General features: G+C 41.2%; 4 protein-coding genes across 4 annotated transcripts; all 4 read left to right on the top strand.

The window, feature by feature from the left end:
* The first annotated feature begins 6,905 nt into the window (after nt 1-6,905).
* LOC105897765 (C-C motif chemokine 18-like) lies at nt 6,906-8,003 on the top strand. The gene is made up of 3 exons (XM_012824723.3): nt 6,906-7,202; nt 7,450-7,561; nt 7,680-8,003. The coding sequence occupies exons 1-3, from the start codon at nt 7,133-7,135 to the stop codon at nt 7,768-7,770; spliced, it is 273 nt and encodes a 90-aa protein (XP_012680177.2). The 5' UTR covers nt 6,906-7,132; the 3' UTR covers nt 7,771-8,003.
* Nucleotides 8,004-9,277: 1,274 nt separating this feature from the next.
* On the top strand, nt 9,278-10,230 carry LOC105897760 (C-C motif chemokine 4 homolog). The gene is made up of 3 exons (XM_012824721.3): nt 9,278-9,438; nt 9,648-9,762; nt 9,881-10,230. Exons 1-3 carry the CDS (start codon nt 9,369-9,371, stop codon nt 9,996-9,998), a joined length of 303 nt encoding a protein of 100 aa, XP_012680175.1. The 5' UTR covers nt 9,278-9,368; the 3' UTR covers nt 9,999-10,230.
* A 2,884-nt stretch (nt 10,231-13,114) lies between these two features.
* Nucleotides 13,115-14,059, top strand: LOC116223854 (C-C motif chemokine 4 homolog). The gene is made up of 3 exons (XM_031582071.2): nt 13,115-13,239; nt 13,593-13,704; nt 13,791-14,059. Exons 1-3 carry the CDS (start codon nt 13,170-13,172, stop codon nt 13,906-13,908), a joined length of 300 nt encoding a protein of 99 aa, XP_031437931.1. The 5' UTR covers nt 13,115-13,169; the 3' UTR covers nt 13,909-14,059.
* A 6,888-nt stretch (nt 14,060-20,947) lies between these two features.
* LOC122133550 (C-C motif chemokine 4 homolog) lies at nt 20,948-21,707 on the top strand. Its single transcript, XM_042709986.1, has 2 exons — nt 20,948-21,295; nt 21,389-21,707. Exons 1-2 carry the CDS (start codon nt 21,189-21,191, stop codon nt 21,477-21,479), a joined length of 198 nt encoding a protein of 65 aa, XP_042565920.1. The 5' UTR covers nt 20,948-21,188; the 3' UTR covers nt 21,480-21,707.
* The last annotated feature ends 576 nt before the right edge of the window (nt 21,708-22,283 follow it).

Here is a 22,283-nt window from a genome sequence, read left to right as displayed (position 1 = left end):
AGTGAAGCAGAACTGGGCAAAAAAATAATGTATGTGAGTGCCTGTTTCTCCACTGATATAAACCTGCAGGGCAGATGCCGTTCAATCAAACAGAATCTGACACACACTGTGTGTGTGTGTGTGTGTGTGTGTGTGTGTGTGTGTGTGTGTGTGTGTGTGTGTGTGTGTGTGTGTGTGTGTGTGTGTGTATGTCCCACAGGTCTACCTCTGCTCTGTCTCACGAAATGCAGAATTCCTGGCCCATCTAATTTACCTCTCTATGTGTACCCACCTTGGCTCTTCGGCAAGGGCTTCAGCTTACTGTACATATGCTCATCAGGCCTGAATTAAAGGGCTTCAGCTTACTGTACATATGCACCTCAACTGTTCATATGTGGTTTTTAGGGTAAATGTAATTCAGAAAGAGATGATATGCGAATGCCCTGCATGTGAGGATGTCACCTGCACTATTCCAGAATTGTTTTGGAAGCAAACTTTTTTGTGAACATTAGTCCAGATAGTTTGTCATTGAAAATCAACATGTCCCTCTAGACCTAAGACTTACAAAACAAGAGTTTGTACCTAGTCCACCTGTCATGTAAAAGTGTCGTTAGGCCTGGGCATCCGGGCCTACAGCTCCGAATGTTATGAATAGCCCAGGATCTCTCTTTTTTTGCACAAAAATAAGAACTATAAAACAAAGATGACCGTCAAACACAGCCTTGTAGACTCTGCAGCCTACACAGTCATGTCAATAACTCTGCAAAGTTTGTAACATGCAAGATTGGGTAGGGGTTTTTTTTGTCAGCGGAGAGGCCGTGAGCCACCCGCAGATGCATCTGAAGTCACTTCAAGGTCGTTTTGCTATTGTGCTTTCTGTTCTGTTCTCTGAAGCTTTCCTGTGCCCTTATACTCCGTGCAGCTCTCCGGCCTTAGGTGATCTTTTGTTTCCTTTCATAGTTGAAAACTATAACTTCTGTGCGTCTTCCCGTTTTGAGGACATTATCTTCTGTGCTTTACCAGTTTTGTACATTATCATTTGTGCTTAGATTTTTTGTTTTAGTATAAGGTTTCCTTTGTTTAAACCCAGTTATTTCCCTGTTCCCCTCGGCGTTGGCTCTCCAAATAAACTGTTATTACATCTACATCTTGGTTTCTTCTGAGAGATCCGTGTGTACCACTTTTTCTATATGTACACCTGACCCAGCGAGCTTTTGTAGGCCTTTATTTAGGTGTTACTTTCCATTTGCCAGTTTCAGAATGCAACCCCTTCCCTTAGCGATGATGACGACATTTCACTAGAATTTCAGTCTATCTTTTCACTCAGCTAAGTGCCTATGTGTGAAACAGGATGTCCATCCTTTTCAAGTGTACATAATGGTAATCTCTCTAATAGTTCGATAATTAGGAATATGCCCAGGAAAGTGTGTGTAACTGACATCTGAAGTATCAAAAACATACTGTATTTATGATTACATTTATACACTTCAGACATGAAAAAGTGTTTTACACTGTGTAGTATTTGCATAGTCATTTCAAAAATGAGGTTCATATAATACTGCCATCATGTGGCAACTCTTATACTCCTATAATTCACTTTTTGTGTAATGTAGGTAATAAGGGCATATGATATGCCTGTGGTTTGTTAAATAACATGTGCTATTGCAGTATGGGGTCACGGAGTTGCTATGAAAGTATTTTGAACAAATGTGATGCATTAACTTAATTCTCAAGTACACTCATTTTTGACTTTCAAACATAGTACTCAAATGTTAATGTAAAAATTATTGTTGCATGCTACAAATTGATTAATTATATGAAATATAAATGGGCTTTCATCCATTCATTCAACAGGTTTAAAAATAAACAATCTTTGAAATACGTGAAATAATGCAATTTATCCTGACAGCTAAATAAAATCATAAATAAAAGTTTCTCATCAGAAACCTGAGGGACTTTAAAGGAAAATAACTGCCATAGTCATCAGGTATAAACTTTTCTGTCACTGTGTGAAAAAAAACTCCTACAGATAACCACAGCAGTCAACTAAATATCAAACAGGAAGTCAGCGTTGCATCTCACCAGCATCAGTTTGTCCGCAAACGTGCAATCGTGCACCACATCTGATAAAAACACCTTTAGCTGTGAACACTTTGAACACAACTCAAACACAAAAACCTCACGTGAAAAAATTGCTGATGACCTGGTGCGTAATGTATGTCAACATCGCAAAGTTTTTAATTCAATAAAATCATGCTTGTATTAAGGTTGTTGAATACATTAAGCAAAGTCACTTTGCAGTCCACCAGATTACAGCTGTAGGTTGTTTTACGGTTATAGGGGGATCATGATAAAAGGAAAAAGGGGAGAGTGCCATGGGTGCAGAAGGGATCATACCTGAAATAGAGACATAGTGGTTCGTATAAAGTAACGGGTAACATTAGATATGCACAGGTAAATATGAAACTTGGTCCAGCTAAAGGTGAACTATAATACCCACGACAGCCACTGCAGGCAAATGTCATGCTTCCTGCTTGCAATCATGTACCTTTCTCGATGGTGGACTTTGTGTGAGCAATGTGAGTAGTTCTTATAATGCACTATCTGTCAAAATGTGATTATTTAATTGAACATGATTGATAGCTCATCAAAAGTTTGATTTATTGATGTCTCTGGTTAGTGTGAGTGATTGACGGTTAGGTTTTTATCTAACAACCAAGCTGTTAGGGTGAGGAGGTTCAAAGGTGCAGTTAAAGTTTGACAGAGGATGGTCTGATATGTAGGTTTGTGTATAGGTCCAGTTGGTCCAAGGTTGCACATGGCCTGTCAAACCAACCAATAGGCGGTTCTTTCTCTTTCTTGCACAAGTATAAAGAGGGTAGATAGCCTATGTGTAGAGCTACAAACTAAGACTTGAAACACAGCTGAAAACATCAGAATGGCTTCAACAACTAAGGATACTACCACTACCACACCAGTTAGGGTTGCTACCGTAGACCCTGAAATGACATATGCACCCAAAAGAGCAAAAAGAGATGGTGCGGTAGGTTGTCTTAGCACTATAAATCCGCCTCTAAGATATAAATGGCCTTTGGCTGATGGTCGTATAGGTGGATACATTTTCGACAAAGAAGAAGATGAACGAAGTGTGAAACTATACACATTGGATACCCCCGGTACACGTTTTACAGATGCCATGCAACACATCTCATACAATACCGAAGAATGGATGATGTCCAAGAACAACTTCTGGAAAGACCTGGGTGTATCAAGACAGGATGGTGAGCACGTTGTCAGGAAGATTGAAATATTATTCAAGATGGGCCAGCTTGAAGACCGCTGCAATGCGATTAAAGTAAGACTATTTTAAACTAATAGGCTTGGTCAATGCATGTATGGAAACAACGGCACAACCCCTTTTTTTTTCCTTTTTTTTCTCTTTTCAAACCTTGAAAAGGGAGGCGAACCTCTTACAGATGAACACACAGCGCCAACTATGGATATCAATACCGAAGCAGACAGTGATCCCAGGGAATCCATCATCGTGGGGGGCCCCACAACCACCACCAAGGCGAGTTCCACGCAGACACCTTGGCTAATACCCAAAAACAGCAAAGAGTGTATATATGTGACTTCCGAAGACGAAACAGACGACGATACCACAGACTCTACAAGCCCTGATTCCACCCCCATCAAGATGACTTTCAGGGTACATAAAGATAGCCTTGTAACCATGGAGACACCACCCCAAGTCATCACCGAGTGTGTATATGTGACTGGCGAAGCCGTATCCGACAGTGATACCACGGACTGCATAAGGCCTGAAAACACCCCCAGCAAGATGACCACACTGCTACCGGCTAATATGATTGCAGATCCAGAGTCATATCATCAACAAGATGTTGCGGGAGGACTGCAATGGTTGCATGATAAACCACCCTAGTCAACGGCAACACCCCTGTCTTTTTGAATCACCATCAGATTACTATGTGAGTAACAAAGCTGCTGTAAAAAAGAGACTTTACTGTCTGGGGTTGTTGCGTGTCCTGGAATATGTCTGTGAAGCCAAGGGTATCAAACCGAACCCTTTCAGAATGATGGGGTCCGTGGATATGTTCATGTTGGAACGAGAAGAGAATGAAGAGGCTGATGATCAGATGGACGATCCATATAAATCCATTGACACTGACACTGCTGCGATCATTACAGCAGCGCTTGAGACCTGTCGGTAAAGGCAGTTGTGCCGAAACGTCTTTTCAACAAATTTAATAACAAAACACATTTGAGTTGTGCTATATGATGGGGAGTTATTTAGGTCGAAACAAGAGCCCCGCTGAGCATGTTAAGCAACTTGTGAAATATGAACTTTCTACATTGCTATGTCATACAATAGTTAATGATTTAAGTCGTGTCACCACAGCCTGCCCAGGATCTGAACGACGTTTGATTTCTCTCCAAAAACAAATTTCTCTCCAAAGTGGTCTAATATTTTGTATAGGGTTAATAATATAGACAAACCATGGCATGTAACGTTACATTTAATTGTAGAGGAAACAGTGAAACATCAGCCGGGTTATTTTAAGTTGGGGCATCTTATTGTTTTATGTGCCTATATGTCTGATACATGTAACATGAATCTCAGTAGAAATAAAAGTGTGGATATCTGTGTAGTAGTAGAAACTTTGGTAGATGTGTTGGTTGAAAGGAGATTTGAGACATGTGTTCAATTTTTAAACTATTTGGATGCTTGAACATTCATGTCTGTAACACTGGATATTGATGGTAATTAGTTTTATACCATATATTGAAGATTCAGTCTTAGGTTTGATCAGTCAGGATTCAGGTTTATTCTTGAAGAATGGCGGCCGACCATTTGTGAGACAGAGACTTTCAGATCCATCCTCCCTCACAGAACTTCACCTCAGCATATCTGACTTGTTCCTTGGGGAACAGTCTGTTAAATACACTGACATTAAGGGGTGTTACCGTCTATTCAAATGGACCATGCATGCAGGGTTCTTTGTCTCGACCTGGGGGGGGAGGTGAGACCAATGTCGCACCTCACTCCCCTGGTCAAAATCAAGTATATTCACCCTGGAACTGTTTACATGCTAGTTAAGTCCAAATAAAAGTAACAATTAGAACTAGGTATAATATCATTGACTTATTGACTATGGCATATTCTTATGACCTATGCTGGTCCCTTCAATATCTAATAAAAAAACTGTGATACCATATGATGTTGTGTCATTATTTCTTGGACGTTCAGCATGTCAGATCTTCTAAAAGCTGCATACTATGATCCCTCCAACGAGGGATCTTTCGGTGGGAAAACACGGTTAAAAGAGGGTGTTTTTAATACCACAGGGGTAAAGGTGCCGGATCGACAAGTGTCAGAATGGCTAGCTGGTGAAGAATCTTACACCTTACACAAAACAGCGCGTGTAAATTACAAGAGAAACAGGGTCATCGTATATGGGGTAGACAAACAATTTCATGCAGATCTGGTGGATATGTCCAGCTACTCGAAGGAAAATGACAATGTCAAATACATGTTAACATGTATAGACGTTTTTAGCAAATATGCATGGATACGTGTTTTAAAAACCAAGACCGGAACTGAAGTGGCCAGGGCCTTTGATTCCATTTTAAAAGAGGGCCGTGTGCCTCAGAAAATACAGACAGATCGTGGTAAAGAATTTTTCAACAAGGATTTTCAGAAGGTGTTGAGTAAACACAACATTCATCATTTCGCCACAGGGGGTGAATTAAAAGCTAGTGTGGTTGAGCGTTTCAATAGAACTATTAAAACTAGAATGTGGAGATATTCAACATCTGTTAATTCTAAACGCTATGTTGATACCATACAAGAGCTGGTCACCTCTTACAATAACAGTCATCATCGGAGTATCAAGATGAGGCCTACAGAGGTGTCCAGAGAGAACGAGGAATACGGTGTTTAAAACATTGTACGGCCTAAAGGATAGAGATGACAAAATTGTGTTTAAATACAAAATAGGGGATGTTGTCAGGGTCTCAAAAGTGAGAGGTGTGTTCACCAAGGGGTATGAACAAACCTACACTCATGAGTTTTTCACCATAGCAGAGCGCGTACCTCGAACACCCCCGGTCTATGTGTTAAAAGACTATGATGGTGATACATTAGACGGCTCATTTTATGAAACGGAATTACAGAAAATACATGTTGATAGAAATAAACCATTTAAGATGGAGAATATTTTAGAAAGAAAAAAAGTGGGGGGAAGACGTATGGTTTTAGTGAAATGGTTAGGCTGGCCTTCTTTGTTTCCTATTCTGTTCTCTGGCGCCTTCCTGTGCCCTTCCTGTGCCAGCGCTCTGGCCTCACGTGATCTTTTGTTTTCTCCCATAGTTGAGTGCGTGTTGTGGACTTTGTGTGAGCAATGTGTGCTTTCTGAAAAGGCATCAAACCAAAAGGTGTCCTCCATTGGGTTCACATAGTATTGAACCTCATGGAAAAAGCACCTCAACTGTTCATATGTGGTTTTTAGGGTAAATGTAATTCAGAAAGAGATGATATGCGAATGCCCTGCATGTGAGGATGTCACCTGCACTATTCCAGAATTGTTTTGGAAGCAAACTTTTTTGTGAACATTAGACCAGATAGTTTGTCATTGAAAATCAACATGTCCCTCTAGACCTAAGACTTACAAAACAAGAGTTTGTACCTAGTCCACCTGTCATGTAAAAGTGTCTTTAGGCCTGGGCATCCGGGCCTACAGCTCTGAATAGCCCAGGATCTCTCTTTTTTTGCACAAAAATAAGAACTATAAAACAAAAAGATAACAACTAGTCAGTCAAACACAGTCTAGTAGACTCTGCAGCCTACACAGTCATGTCAATAACTCTGCAAAGTTTGTAACATGCAAGGCTGGGTAGGGGTTGATGTACAGGAAGTCACAGAAGGGAGACCACAACCCAGACCATAGTTTTTTTTTTCTTTTTTTGTCAGCGGACAAAGGCTGTTAGCAACAAGCGGACGCATCTGAAGTCATTTCCTGATATATTTTATAGGACACAGATCTAAGTAACAGATATAAATAGCACATTCTGTGAAGGTGGACATTGTCACTCTCAAAGTCTTCATTTCGCCTGTCCACTCCGAGACTCAGCCATGAAGAACTACAAGCTTACCGTCACCTGCATCCTTCTCTTCACACTTTGCACCGCGGTGATGAGTCAATGTGAGTGTATCCACTGATTTTATCTACGCACTTGTTGATCAAGTCACATTAACCGCAAGATATTTGCTAGCCACTTCATACAACATACAACATTTGCTACGATTCCATGATTCTGCACATCTGTTTTAACTCATAGTTCTCTTAAACCTCATCTATACCATTACATGCTAAAGCTAGCTTTATGGATGTATGTCTCTTCTTCTGTATAAGGTTTGTGGTGTTTTACATTATTATTTTGTCGTTGTAGATGGTTACTTTCCCAAAAAATGTTGTTTCCGTTACTACAACAAACCTATACCTGTGGGCCGTGTTAGAAAAATTGTGCGGACTTCCCCAGAATGCATCAACCCAGGTTATCTGTAAGTATTTAACCATTTCTTCATCCGTCTGGCATCTGCATTCATAACACCAGTCATTCAGCTCTTTTGGGTTTCAGGTTTATTGTTAATGTTTCCTTTTTACAATGTTTCATTCAAGGGTCATAACAAAGAAACGAGGAGCATCCCTGTGTGTCCAACCAGGCAGGCCGGAGGTCGTCAAACTGATTAGCAAATTCTACCTCGTCTAAGCTTTCAGCTCTTGAAATAAAATCAGCTCAATCCATCCGCCTAACAAATAGTGTTACTAAGCTTCTTCTGGGGATATACTCAGGAAATGTACGTTATGGTTTTTGACCAGTCATAAGTGGAATTATTTTTTGCCTTTTGTTCATTATTCTTTCTTTCTTTCTTTCTTTCTTTCTTTATGTTATTGTAACATTTGTAACCACAATTTCTTTCAATAAATACAAGATGACCAACACTGTGTTTCCTCACAACCTTTATTAACACACAAACGTGTTAGACAAGAGCAGCATTTTGTAAGGATTCCTCCAACTGTATTGTTTGCCTAACTTAATTTAGTTTGGTTCGTTCAGAGCAGTTATTTCAGCTTGTTTTTCCCATTTTCGGGAAGCTTCTCCCATTTTCCGCCATTTAGCATGGGTATTTAACCCATTGTCCTTGGTGAGCACCGCTCTGTTTCAACTTAGTAATAGTTAACTGATAACTTAAATCAATTTAGTTATTGTTTGTCTTCTTGCTGTAAGCTATTTCACAGTTGGCGTAAGTTTTAATATTGTGATATGAATATAATGTGTGGTTCAGGTGTAGAAGGTTTTTGCATTGATCTCTTATATATTTGTGGTGCAATTTATTTCCAATGAGAAGCTAAATAGTTTGAACTTAATGCAATGCATCCTCAGAAACAGACTGAAATATTATGTCCTTAATGTAACTCATGACATACAAGTCTCACATTCTTCTGGACTACAAAAGCATATTAAGTAAAGACTTTTGCAGACAAAAGTCACTCAACGCTCAAAACTCATACTATTACCTGGTAGTATGTACTAATACAAACTATCAAGTTCGTCATACCACACTCAAAATCATCTGTGAGTGTTAGCAGAAAAATAACCCTGAAAGGACGTTTTTATGAAAGACATATGTAGGTCACCAAACCACTTCCTGTTGCGCTTTAAAGATGAGTTTACACTTACATAAAACCCATAAATGGTATGTATGATGTATACTGTACAACATATATATATAATATAACATTTTGTAGCACTATTTGATAATAACCAAAGAGTTAAATTCATATCCCAATGCAGTCTTCATTTGGTACTTAAATCTGATAGCAGCCATCTGTGGGATAGATATGACCTGATCTGTCTCAGTGTGTCAGATCCTATCTGGGAGCTGTGCTGTGTCATTAAGGCAACATAAGTGGTCTGATATGGGCATTTTCAGTCACTTTGGACTAAACATGATACATTATTGCATGACAAGCAAGTTAAAATGCAAGGATGTGGCAGAAGATGAATTTGAAGCACAGGAAGCTTGGTCACAAACACACACACACACACACAACATTTTGCCCCCTGAGCACCCCCTCCCCCTCCTCCAAACCCCAACCCACCACAAACCCCTCCTCCTCCACACATTGGTGTCATGTCTTCTTTGATGGACAGGAAAACGCAGTCTTTGCGCAGTGGAAAGTGGGCTGTCCTAAGCAGTAGCCTCCTATAGTCAGATCTGACAGCAAAGGCCACTGACAGTCAGTCAGCCTTTGACGAGCTTCTGAACACCTGCTCTGCACCTGAAGATATCTGAAGACTTGAAGATGAAACTCTGCTGTGTTGTGGCTGTTGCTGTCCTTGTTGTGGCACTCTGCTCCCAGGCACAGAGCCAGAGTAAGTTTGTCAGATTGCGTTATTTTTCCTTAGTTGTTCAGAAAGGTTTCAAAATGTTTTAGCTATGGAAATAGCATTTACATTTTTTACAGTTTTACATGATAAGGTGTGTTACTTTGCACACCCTTGTTTGTGCTTTTGAAGGCATGTTCTGTATATACAGTACATTTAGTTTACTAATTTTCTGACAAATTCAAATTCTATTTTAGATTCTATCATGGGACCGGATGAATGCTGTTTTAAATATTACACGAAGGGGATCCCTGTGAAACAAGTTAAATCCTATAAAACCACCAACCCCAACTGCCCTACAAAGGGGGTGATGTGAGTTTTCTTCATCTCGCTAACAGCATTTCCCACTTAAGTTACCTTTTGAATTGTGTTGAATTTTGTTCAAATCTATTTTGCTCTCACACTCCTCTTGATGTTGATTTTTTTAAAGCTTCATCACTGTGAAGGACAAAAGGGTGTGTGCCAACCCAGAGGTCAAGCAGGTCCAGGACATTATGGAGAAGGTGGACAAGCTGTGGGATCCTGAACCCACCCCCAGTTCTCGTTAACAGGTGACCACCAGCGAGGTCCACCAGCACAAGCTCGAAAGAGTTACAATGGAAGTAACATCCTGTTATTCCATAGCTTTTGCACAGAAATATTCTGTAATTTCTCCATTGAACTTCCCTCAGCGCAGTCCTTCAAGATAAAATCTGCAGACAAATAAGCTTGGATAAACCTAAGAATTCCTCATCTGTGTATTAATCTGAACAGATGTTAATAAAGCTATTTTGCTAAGTATCTTTGTTTCAGCACTTATTTCCTTTTTTCACTCTTTTATTTTTCATCTAGCGATGCACACTTACGTAGGTGTCAAAGGTGATGCAGCACATACTTTAGTTGTTAGGGCACTGAAAGGAACCTGTTTCCAGATGTAAGTTCCTTAAAATAGTGGAATAAAGTTGGAGTACACATCAGCAATAGTAGACAGCAGTTGTTAAGAAATACTAAAGCTCTGGCGCAACTTGAAAATTGACCAGACATCATTTTTTGCTTTTTGTTTTTCTGTACAATACATAGTTCAACAATTACCACATTGTGCGCTTCTGTTATATTAGTTACATATCTAACATATCAAAGACATGGACATAGACTATGTCAGGTATTTTTCCATTACATATTATCAGAGTTTGAACCAGTCACCTCTTTGTCTGTACTGGCAAAGTCATAAGGTGTCACTTCTGCTCAGCTACATTTCCTGTTAGAGGAGCATTTTGCTAGTCACTCGTCTGTTTCTGTGGTTTGTGGTTACAATTAGTTTTTCAGAGTGAAGATAGTGTAGTTATCTTACAGTCATGCGTATCCTTGGCTTTCTTGCCGTTTATTAACTCACAGGCACAAGCAATCAGAAAACTAATACAGAAAGGCAACTGGAGTGGGCTTGTGTATATATATTTGTTTATTTATTTAGTTTCTCCAAACATATTTTATCATATAAACATGTACATTTACATATCTAGTAGTGACAGTTGAACTAGCTTTTTATGGTTTTATTTTATGTTTTAATAAATATTCATATTTTGATTACCGTTAATGACTAAACATGATACATTATTATGTGACCAGCAAGTTAAAACACAGGGATGAGGCAGAAGATACCCCAAAAATACACGTGTGTGTTGTTGTGTGTCCATAATAAACTGACTTTGAACTTTGACTTTGACTTTTGACTTTTGACTTTAAAATTTGAAGATGAATTTCGATCCCAGTAGTGTTCCTTCCTGTGAGGCATCGAAGGTGGGGCCGGGGTAGCAACCGAAAGCTGGATCACACACGCACACACCATTTCAACCCCTGAGCATCTCACTCTCTCCTCCATGCGCCAACCCACCACAAACCCCTCCTCCTCCATACTTTGGTGTCACATCCTCTTTGATGGAAAGGAAAACGCAGTCTTTGGCCAGTGGAAAGTGGGCTGTCCTAAGCAGTAGCCTCCCTGTCATGAGACGTCTGGGCTCAGATGGGTGGATCAGGTTAAGCAGTGCTTATTAATTAATTCAGCCTGGGAACAGGGGAGTGGACACAAACAGGGCGTACTAACAAACAGGGAATACACTTAGAAGTAGACTGGACTAACTTGAAGACAACTAGAAAAGACAGAACTAAACTAGACAGAGTCACACTCTGAAACACAAAAACAAGAAACTACAACTAACAAAGAGCTTAACAGAACTCAGGATTGTAACCAAAATAACGTGAAACCTAGAAGGCAACAGTAAAACGAAACCAAGAAACACGGTGTCTAACACCGGAACGGACAAACAGTGGGTGACGAACAAAACTGAGATCCCCAGCGTTAGACGGGAACACAAACGGGGAGTAACTAATAAACTAACAGGGGACACTAAACAAACACAGACTAAAACTAGGGAGACAAACTTAAGAGCAAACAAACAGAGTCTAACTCTGGCTATAAGCGTAAGGGCGTGGAACTGAAATACACGCCACTCAGCCAGACAAGAAAGTCACGAAAGACCTGGGGTCGTGAGCACGGACTCTGTGTATGGCAGGCGTAGGATCCAGGAGGCAAGGAACTCTGGGATATGTAGGCGTAGGAACCAGGACGCACAGAGCTTGCTGACATGGAGGGCAGCGGACAAGGAATCTTGCTGGGATAGAAGTCAGCGGACCAGGAACTCGTAGAGGCTGATAAACAGGAGGCGGAATCTCGGGTGCAATGAGGGATTCGTGGAGCTGGGCGTCTCGGGCATAAACGTTGTCCGTGTAGCGACGAGACCAGACACTGGAGTGAGGAGTATATGAAGGGAAGTGCCAGGTGTGTGTGATTAGTGATTACAGGATGGGAATGAAGTGCAGCTGGGAGTGCAAATGTGACTAACGAGATGGGCAGCAGGGAGAGTGAGAGTGACGGCTGGCTCACACGATTGTGTTGGAATGCATTGATCCATCAAGGTTGACGGATCCCCATTCACTTTGAATGGGGTGACGTCATCCGTTGCCGAACTAAATTATGGCTCCGTTGGGCTCCGTTGGGTTCCATTGCGTTGCGTTGCTTGCGGCGAGAGTTTAATTTTTTTTTACTTTTCGAGAGGTTACGCAAGCGTCAGCCAATTAAATCTCCTTTCCCGAAAATACTACTGCACAGGCGCTTGCCAATCAGATCACGTTTATGCTCATGTCTCAAGAGCGCGAAGCTCAAAACTCTGTAGATGGTCGTATTTGTACCTAAAAGTTGTTTATTTTACTTTTTTTTGCTTAGATTTTTTTTTAAGTTACCGAGAAATAGACAATGTAAAATGTACAATGTAAAAAAACCTTTATTGTAATTGAAAAATACGTCAAAAAAATACGTTAGATAGGTGTCTGAGTCACCTATCTAATGTTAGCATGCTACTACTCACAAGGTAAAAAGCTTGCTAGTGGCGTGATTGGTTTGTTGACCTGTCAATCTCACTATAACGTCTCTGGTATCAACACAACCCCATGCGCCAGACTCCTCCTCCGCCATCCGTTGGATCAACGCATTCCAACGCGTACGTGTGTAAGGTGCCTAAGAGTGAGAGTGTGCTGAAGAGGGCATGGCCAGAGCGGATGTCAGCACAGACGTGACACTCCTATAGTCAGATATAATCTGACAGCAAAGGCCACTGACAGCCAGTCAGCCTCGGACGAGCTTCTGGACACCTGCTCTGCACCTGAAGATATCTGAAGACTTGAAGATGAAACTCTGCTGTGTTGTGGCTGTTGCTGTCCTTGTTGTGGCACTCTGCTCCCAGGCAAAGAGCCAGGGTAAGTTTGTCAGATTGCGTTATTTTTCCTTAGTTGTTCAGAATGGTTTCAAAATGTTCTAGCTATGGAAATAGCATTTAAAATAGTGTTTTACATGTTAAGGTGTCCCTTGTCAAACTACGTCTACATCAAAATATCTTTTTTGAATTATTGAAATGTGGTGGTGTGGTTCATGATTTCTGAAAGCAGTAGTTAAATATTTCAAATTGCAACAAGTAGTACACCGACCATTGCCTGGTGTGTGTGTGTGTGTGTGTGTGTTACTGTGCACACCCTTGTTTGTGCTTTTGTAGGCATGTACTGTATATACATTTAGTTTAATAATTTTCTAACAAACTCAAATTCTATTTTAGGCAGCGCGGGACCGGATGTATGCTGTTTTAATTATTACCCGAAGCGACTCCCCGAGAAACGAATGAAATCCTATAAAATCACCCACCCCAACTGCCCTAAAAAAGGGGTGATGTGAGTTTACCTAATCTTGCGAACAGCACTTCCCACTTAAGTTACCTTTTGAATTTTGTTGATTTTTAAAAATGTATTTTTTAAAGCTTCACCACTGTGGGGAACAAAGCCGTGTGTGCCAACCCAGAGGACCAGCAGACCCAGGTCATTATGGAGAAACTGGACAAGCTGTGGGTTACGGAACCCACCCCCAGTTCTCGTTAACACGTTACCACCAGTGAGGTCCACCAGCACAAGCTCGAAAGAGTTACAACGGAAGTAACGTCCTGTTATTCCATAGCTTTTGCACAGAAATATTCTGTAATTTCTCCACTGAATTTCCCTCAGTGCAGCCCTTTAAGATAACATCTGCAGACAAATAAGCTTGGATAAACCTAAGAATTTCTCATCTGTGTATTAATCTGAACAGATGTTAATAAAACTATTTTATTAAGTATCTTTTGTTTCACTCTTTTATTTTTCATGTAGCGATGCACACTTAGGGGTCAAAGGTGATGCAGCACATACTTTAGTTGTTAGGGCACTGAAAGGAACCTGTCTCCAGATATTAGTTCCTGAAAATAGAGGAATAAAGTTGGAGTACACATCAGCAATAGCAGACAGCAGTTGTTAAGAAATACTAAAGCTTCAAGGCAACTTGAAAATTGACTAGTCATTGTTTTTCTGTGCAATAAACAGTTAAATAATTACCACAGTGTGCACTGCTGTCATGTAGTTAGTTACATATCCAACATATAGGCATCAAATACATGGCCATAGTCTGTCATGTATTTAGATGTTATCAGAGTTTGAACCAGTCACCTCTTTGTCTGTACTGTTATTAGGTGTCACTTCTGCTCAGCTACATTTCCTGTTAGAGGAGCATTTTGCAGCTCACTCGTCTGTTTCTGTGGTTTGTGTTAAAAATAAATAAGAGGGCAAACACCAAACACTCAAAATTAGAGCACTAAAACCGAATTGACACACTTATGAAAACTGAGGTACGTGACATAGCAAACAGCACAGAAGCACAGGTAATGACACATACATCAGTCCTGGCACACGCCATAATAGTGTGAAGACAAACAGATTCTTGAAAACTCATCAAAGCTTTGGGGGGAAAAAACAGGTATGTTTGTGATTTGGGTTTTCACAAACCACGTGAAAAAAGATAGCAAACATGTCAATTCTCACTCCAACCTGTAATTATTTAGTGAGCAGCTACTACAGCTAAAGAGCATTTGGGACTGACAGAGACTTTTGGAATCTGCTCAGGTTCATAAGTACACACGTCCACACGGTCACAAAAAGGTTCTGCACCAGTGTGTGAACGAGCCCAAACAAGATGGCAGCATGGCGTGAACAATAAGCCAGATGGGTTTCACTGATGATTTAATATTTACTCACTGGTAAATTAATTCTTAAGCCTATTAATACTTAATGCTTAAGACCCTGGCTTCTCTTTGGGGTACATTATGCAACCTGCATTCTTATCAACTCTCCAAGGTTTGTTAGCTTCTTCAGACCCTCATCCAAATACCTAATTAGAGAGATGGGGGTGACGGGGGGACAGGGGGACGTAGCCCATTAGATTGACCTTATTTTGGGCATCTGTTGTATTTTGCTTCACCGCTTGTACTATAGAGCGTATTCAGTCACGTGACCCCTATCCATAACAACAAGCTTTGGCGGCCATGTTGGGGTCCGTGTACGGCATTGTTTTGCTGTGTTTTATGCCGCTCTGACCATCATATCCTGAAGGAGACACAATTTCAGTGCCTTGTAATTATGGTACTGTGCCTCATTGTTGGATGTGGGACTAGGACGGGTAAAGCGCACACACACCGCGAAAAGGTTAGGTTGTTTCGCGTCCCTCGTGTGATAACTAACCAGTTAACATGTGGAGGGACTAACATGTACTCGGCGCAGACAATGGATTTCTGCCATAAGTAGAGCGGATCTGACAGCGGAGAAGTTGGAGAATGAACGTGTGTGTGGTAAACACTTCGTGTCTGGACAGCCTAGCAAACAATGGGACCAGTAGCACTGCAGCACTGCATTGTCTGACTTTATTTAGCCTTGCACTGCAAACAGGGGGAAGGACAGTAAAGGTTACTATGGTAACAAGAATTACAAACAACGACATTATCTCCAGGTTAACCTCAAATGTAAAATACAAAAACGTTCCCAACCACGACGTATTTCCCATCAAACCGTTTTCCCTTGACGCTTTGTACAAAGCCAGAGACAACGTAGTTGTAAGCAGGGGCGTCGTTAGGCCTATTTTAGGGGGGCTGAAGCCCCCCTAAAATGTTCTTCAGCCCCCCCAAATCATTTGGCATTATTGGCTTAAAAAAAATTTTAATAAAAAAAATTAAACTATTGTTTCTCACACGGACAAGTTAATTATAACTCTAACATGCTACTTATATGCGTGCGTTCTGGTTTGTATGTTTACTCCCCCTTCAAATTATACTCCAATAGCCTTTCATCATACTTTACTATATAAACCCCGGGCACTAGTACCGTCTCTCGTCAACGACAGCCAGTATTATAGACAAGGAGTTCAAAGTAAATTATGCACGGAGTGAAATTGTAAGTACAAGAAGTTATAGAATGTGGCTATCTGTAGTTGTTAACGAGTGTTACCTGCTTTAGGTTTACTTGATATGAGGCAAATGAAAGCGAATAATTGTAGTGGGCTATGTTAAAACTAAGCTAGCTTGCTACTTTGTTAGAAACTGTCACCAGTTAGCAAGAGTGTGAACGAGCGAATTCGAAATACAAGAAATAACTATCTCTCTATTCTTTGCATTGATATATCTCTCTAGTATTTCAAAACAATATTATCAGTCCCTATAGAATGTTGTTATTTATAATCAGTTAATGCTAGTGAAAACTAAATGTCATAGTGTCCCTCATAACGCTATTGTACCGGTATATCATCCAATTCATTGACCAGATGGATATAAGAACATTCTTTAGGAGAGGTGGTAGCTCCGCCCAGTCAGATGAGAGAGAGAAGCAGGAGATTGACAGGGCTGAAGGAGCCGGTGTGATGGAGGTTAGTGGTCTACAGGTCTAGAAGGAAATGAGTGGAGTTTTTTAAATTTTCTTCTACTGTGGTAGAAATGTATAGGCATTTGTTGTCAGGCCTAGGCTACTCCAAGGGTTAGCCTAAACTAGATTATTACATGATATTTTTATGCCAAGTCATAAAATTGGCTTCTGGATTTCGATCAGTTAATGTTTCAATGTTTGAACTTATCTTAAAGGGTCATGCAGAAGGAGAGGCTGAGGCAGAGAGTCAGAGAGAGGAAGAGACAGACCAAGCAGCTGCAGCAACTAATGATTTAGGTGAAAAAGACACAGGGCCCAGACAGGTTAAGCTGAAGAGCTACCCACAGGACAGTTTTGGTGCTCAGAACAGGTCATTTCACCACAGCTGGTATATTTGTGTTGTCAAATTTCACTATGACCCTGTCATTCTGTCTCTTGTGTTATACTGAATGCAAGCAAAACTACAGAGCAAAATCACACTCTTTCTGATTAAACCAATCTATGAACTGTCTGAAACAATGGATATCCGCGGCCCCAAATGGGCCTTAAAAACAAAAAATTGCAGCGCGCAAACATGCCACTCCCCTTGGGGCTAAGCCCCCCCTTTCTTTGAATCCTAGAAACGCCCCTGGTTGTAAGCCTTCAGACTTTTGTACGCCTTGAAACTTTCCTGTGTGTAAAAACTTGTCTCCAGTACTAAGTACGACGCAAGATCCATTGCCTCCACTGGCGGCAGGCGATCCGCGTCTAACTGCAGAAGTAGTAGTAACGCAGAAGGACATGAGGTTGCAGGCCTCTCGCATAATCAGACAGCGGACACGCTAGGTCAACTTCTTCTGACATTTAATAAGTGGACCCCAAGATGGCGCCACGTGAGATGCTGACGTCACGTGAATACGCCCTATAGTATATTAGTTGCTGCAAACTTTGTAGGCTTTGTATGAAACATGGGAGACCTGAATGTAGTCAAAGGAGAAACCATTAAATACCTGTATACTATGCAGTGAGTAATATCATTTATCAAAGTTTCCAAAAATGATAATAGCTGTCTTTAAACAGCTATTGTATATGTATTTGTTTGATATCTATATTCATTTAATGAATGTTACAGTATGTCATACTTTAGTGCTCAGTAACCACTACCAGTACTTTTCCCCTCATCTTCTAACGATCTGGAGTAATATACATCAATGCTGGTATTTGTCTCTGACATACAAAACAGATGTTTATGATACCAGGTTGCACTGCACTGTTGTATTACCTTGTACTTTGACATGATGTCCTCTAAGTAGAGCTGTTTCCTCTTGTGCCTACAGAAATTAAGTCAAAGTCAAAGTCATTTTTTATTGTCACACAGCACGACACACAACAACACACACGTGCATTAGGCAGCGACACAGGACACACACACATGCATGCTGATGAGGTCGCCGGTGAAATTTGTCCTCTGCCTTTAACCCATCCTGAAGTCCTTGTCCAGAACTAGCTTTTTATGGTTTTATTTTATGTTTTAATAAATATTTATATTTTGATTACCATTAATGACTAAACATGATAGATTATTATGTGACAAGCAAGTTAAAACACAGGGATGAGGCAGAAGATGAATTTCAAGCCCAGTAGTGTTCCTTCCTGTGAGGCATCGAAGGAAGGTGGGGTCGGGGTAGAAACAGAAAGCTGGATCACAAACACACACCGTTTTGCCCCCTGAGCATCTCACTCTCTCCTCCACGCGCCAACCCACCACAAACCCGTCTTGCTCCACACTTTGGCCTCACGTCCTCTTTGATGGACAGGAAAACGCAGTCTTTGCACAGTGGAAAGTGGGCTGTCCTAAGCAGTAGCCTCTTTGTCATGAGACGTCTGGACTCAGATGGCTCACTCTGGCTATAACGCAAGGGCGCGAAACTGAAATACACGGCCCTCAGCCGGACAAGAAAGTCACGAAAGACCTGGGGTCGTGAGCACGGACTGGGTAAGGCAGGCGTAGGATCCAGGAGGCACAGAACTCTGGGATATGTCGGTGTAGGAGCCAGGAGGCAGGGAGCTCGCTGACGTGGAAGGCAGCGGACAAGGAATCTTGCTGGGATAGAAGCCAGCGGACCAGGAACTCGAAGAGGCTGATAAACTGGAAGCTGAATCTCGGGCGCAATGAGGGATTCGTGGAGCTGGGCGTCTCGGGCATAAACTTTATCCGTGTAGCGACGAGACCAGACACTGGAGTGAGGAGTATATGAAGGGAAGTGCCAAGTGTGTGTGATTAGTGATTACGGGATGGGAATGAAGTGCAGCTGGGAGTGCAAATGTGACTAACGAGATGGGCAGCTGGGAGAGTGAGAGTCACGGAGCATTCACACGCTTCCGTTGGAATGCGTTGCGCCAACGAATGGCGGAGGAGGAGTCTGGCGCATGGGGTTGTGTTGATAGCGGAGACGTTATAGTGAGATTTACAGGACAACAAACCAATCACGCCCGCTAGCAAGCTGTTTACCTTGTGAGTAGTAGCATGCTAACATTAGATAGGTGGCTCAGACACCTCCAAAATCCTATCAGATGTATTTTTCAGTTACAATAACAGGGTTTTTACATTGTACAGTGTCTATTTCTCGGTAACTTTTAAAAAATCTAAGCAAAAAAAAGTCAAACAAACAACTTTTAGGTACAAATACGACCATCTATGGAAGGGGTACTCAATTAGAAACCCAAAAGTTCCACTCGCCAAATTTCCATTCAGTCCAGGGTCGGGAACAGTGACGTTCAAAATCCAAAAACTTTCGAACTATGCACAAAAGGTGATGTGGCCTTATTTGTGTGAAAGGTGACGCTTTTTTTGTGATGTAAGTGTTCATTCGTGAGTGTGCTCCTGTATTTGTTTTTCACCATATTCATGGTTGAAAAGGCAGACTCACAACAGTATGTTGAGGTATGCACGCTCTTGTTGTGTGGCTGATCTATCTATTACACTGCATGTTGCTTGGTATGATTGCAGATGGTTTATTTTTCTGCCCCTTACCTCAGAGTTCTGCTGGTATTTTTGTTCGAAGTGTGCATGCTTTGTTTCATAGTGACGTTTCACGTTACCACTTTTGACAAGGGCAATCGTCTTGTTGCAGATTAAACACATCAGTTTTGTGCTCCCCACAGGCAGCACAAATGCATACTTGTCAGTTTTTTGTCGGGTTTGAAGCAGGACATGATTTTCGTTTGCTGAGAAAAAGATACCGTTCTCAAATCAATTTGCTCGCGTTGTTGCCATTGACACACACAATATGTGTGACCCACAGAGCTCGCGGCCAACATTGAGTGAGTGAGTTGTCATAGTGATGTTGCTATTACATCTCCTGATTGGACCTCTGGATTGGACACGGATAATATAATAAACCACATTGAGTAGGAAAAAAACATATAGCGCGAAACCACGCACCAATGAAAACTCGCTTGGATCATGATTAAATTAGAATATTGATTTTGGCTTCGATCCAAATTTGGTTGCGTCTGGGTCCGGATCCGGACTGCGGTCCGCCTATTGAGTACCCCGTGATCTATGGAGTTTGGTCCGCCATCTTCTTTTTTTGAGCTTCGCGCTCTTTACACGTGAGAATAAACGCGATCTGATTGGCTAGCACCTGTGCTGTCAGTTATGCATGAAAGGCAATTTGATTGGCTGACTCATGCGTTGCCTCTCGAAAAGTTGAAAATGTTTCAACTCTAGCCGCAAGCAATGCATGAAACGCAACGCAACGGAACCCAACGAAGCCACAATTCAGTTCGGCAAAGAATGACGTCACCCCATTCAAAGTGAATGGGGATCCGTCAACCTTGACAGTCAACGCATTCCAACGCATACGCGTGAGTCTGCCGTGAGAGTGTGCTGAAGAGGTCATGGCCGGTGAGGATGTCAGCACAGACGTGACACTCCTATAGTCAGATATAATCTGACAGCAAAGGCCACTGACAGCCAGTCAGCCTCGGACGAGCTTCTGGACACCTGCTCTGCACCTGAAGATATCTGAAGACTTGAAGATGAAACTGTGCTGTGTTGTGGCTGTTGCTGTCCTTGTTGTGGCACTCTGCTCCCAGGCACAGAGCCAGGGTAAGTTTGTCAGATTGCGTTATTTTTCATCAGTTGTTCAGCATGGTTTCAAAAATGTTTAGCTATGGAAAAAAAGCATTTAAAATAGTGTTTTACATGTTAAGGTGTCCCTTGTCAAACTACGTCTACATCAAAATATCTCATATATGTTTTGAATTATTGAGATGTGGTTAATGATTTCTGAAAGCAGTAGCTTAATAACTCAAATTGCAACTAGTAGACCGACCTTTGCTTGGTGAGTGTGTGTGTGTGTGTTACTGTGCACACCCTTGTTTGTGCTTTTGTAGGCATGTAGTGTATATACATTTAGTTTACTAATTTTCTAACAAACTCTAATTCTATTTTAGGCATCATGGGACCGGATGTATGCTGTTTTAAATATTACACGAAGCGGTTCCCCGTGAAAAGAGTTCGATCCTATAAAAAAACCAACCCCAACTGCCCTAAAAAGGGGGTGATGTGAGTTCCTCATCTTGCTTAACAGCACTTCCCACTTACCTTTTTAATTTAGTTGATTTGTTGATTTAAAAAAAAAAAAAACTATTTTTAAAGCTTCATCACTGTGAGGGGCAAGAAGGTGTGTGCCAACCCAAATGTCCAGCAGACCAAGGACATTATGGAGAAACTGGACAAGCTGTGGTAAACGTAACCCACCTCCAGTTGTTGTTAACACGTGACCACCAGCAAGGTCCACCAGCACAAGCTCGAAAGAGTTAAAATGGAAGTAACGTTCTGTTATTCCGTAGCTTTTGCACAGAAATATTCTGTAATTTCTCCACTGAATTTCCCTCAGCGCAGCCCTTCAAGATAAGATCTGCAGACAAATAAGCTTGGATAAACCTAAGAATTCCTCATCTTTGTATTAATCTGAACAGATGTTAATAAAGCTATTTTGCTATGTATCTTTGTTTCAGCACTTGTTTCCTTTTTTCACGCTTTTATTTTTCATGTAGCGATGCACACTTAGGGGTCAAAGGTGATGCAGCACATACTTTAGTTGTTAGGGCACTGAAAGGAACCTGTTTCCAGATGTAAGTTCCTTAAAATAGTGGAATAATGTTGGAGTACACATCAGCAATAGCAGACAGCAGTTGTTAAGAAATACTAAAGCTTCAGCGCAACTTGAAAATGAACTAGTCATTAATTTTTTTGTTTTTCTTTTCAATACACAATTAAATAATTACCACAGTGTGCACTGCTGTCATGTAGTTAGTTATATATCCAACATAGAGGTATCAAATACAGTACATGGCCATAGTCTGTATTTTTCCATTACATGTTATCAGAGTTTGAACCAGTCACCTCTTTGTCTGTACTGTTATTAGGTGTCCCTTCTGCTCAGCTACATTTCCTGTTAGAGGAGCATTTTGCTGCTCACTCGTCTGTTTCTGTGGTTTGTGTTAAAAATAAATAAGAGGGAAAACACCAAACACTCAAAATTAGAGCA

This window comes from Clupea harengus, chromosome 15 (assembly GCF_900700415.2).
Source record: "Clupea harengus chromosome 15, Ch_v2.0.2, whole genome shotgun sequence".
Taxonomy (NCBI): Eukaryota; Metazoa; Chordata; class Actinopteri; order Clupeiformes; family Clupeidae; genus Clupea; species Clupea harengus.
Note: the sequence above shows the minus strand (reverse complement) of the source record. Positions and strands in the feature narration are given on the sequence as shown.

Coding starts and splice junctions, on each gene's coding strand:
- LOC105897765 (XM_012824723.3), top strand. CDS start 7,133: ATGAAGAACTACAAGCTTACCGTCACCTGCATCCTTCTCTTCACACTT. Junction 7,203..7,449: donor CACCGCGGTGATGAGTCAAT/GTGAGTGTATCC, acceptor TTGTCGTTGTAG/ATGGTTACTTTCCCAAAAAA. Junction 7,562..7,679: donor TGCATCAACCCAGGTTATCT/GTAAGTATTTAA, acceptor GTTTCATTCAAG/GGTCATAACAAAGAAACGAG.
- LOC105897760 (XM_012824721.3), top strand. CDS start 9,369: ATGAAACTCTGCTGTGTTGTGGCTGTTGCTGTCCTTGTTGTGGCACTC. Junction 9,439..9,647: donor CTCCCAGGCACAGAGCCAGA/GTAAGTTTGTCA, acceptor ATTCTATTTTAG/ATTCTATCATGGGACCGGAT. Junction 9,763..9,880: donor TGCCCTACAAAGGGGGTGAT/GTGAGTTTTCTT, acceptor ATTTTTTTAAAG/CTTCATCACTGTGAAGGACA.
- LOC116223854 (XM_031582071.2), top strand. CDS start 13,170: ATGAAACTCTGCTGTGTTGTGGCTGTTGCTGTCCTTGTTGTGGCACTC. Junction 13,240..13,592: donor CTCCCAGGCAAAGAGCCAGG/GTAAGTTTGTCA, acceptor ATTCTATTTTAG/GCAGCGCGGGACCGGATGTA. Junction 13,705..13,790: donor TGCCCTAAAAAAGGGGTGAT/GTGAGTTTACCT, acceptor TATTTTTTAAAG/CTTCACCACTGTGGGGAACA.
- LOC122133550 (XM_042709986.1), top strand. CDS start 21,189: ATGGGACCGGATGTATGCTGTTTTAAATATTACACGAAGCGGTTCCCC. Junction 21,296..21,388: donor TGCCCTAAAAAGGGGGTGAT/GTGAGTTCCTCA, acceptor CTATTTTTAAAG/CTTCATCACTGTGAGGGGCA.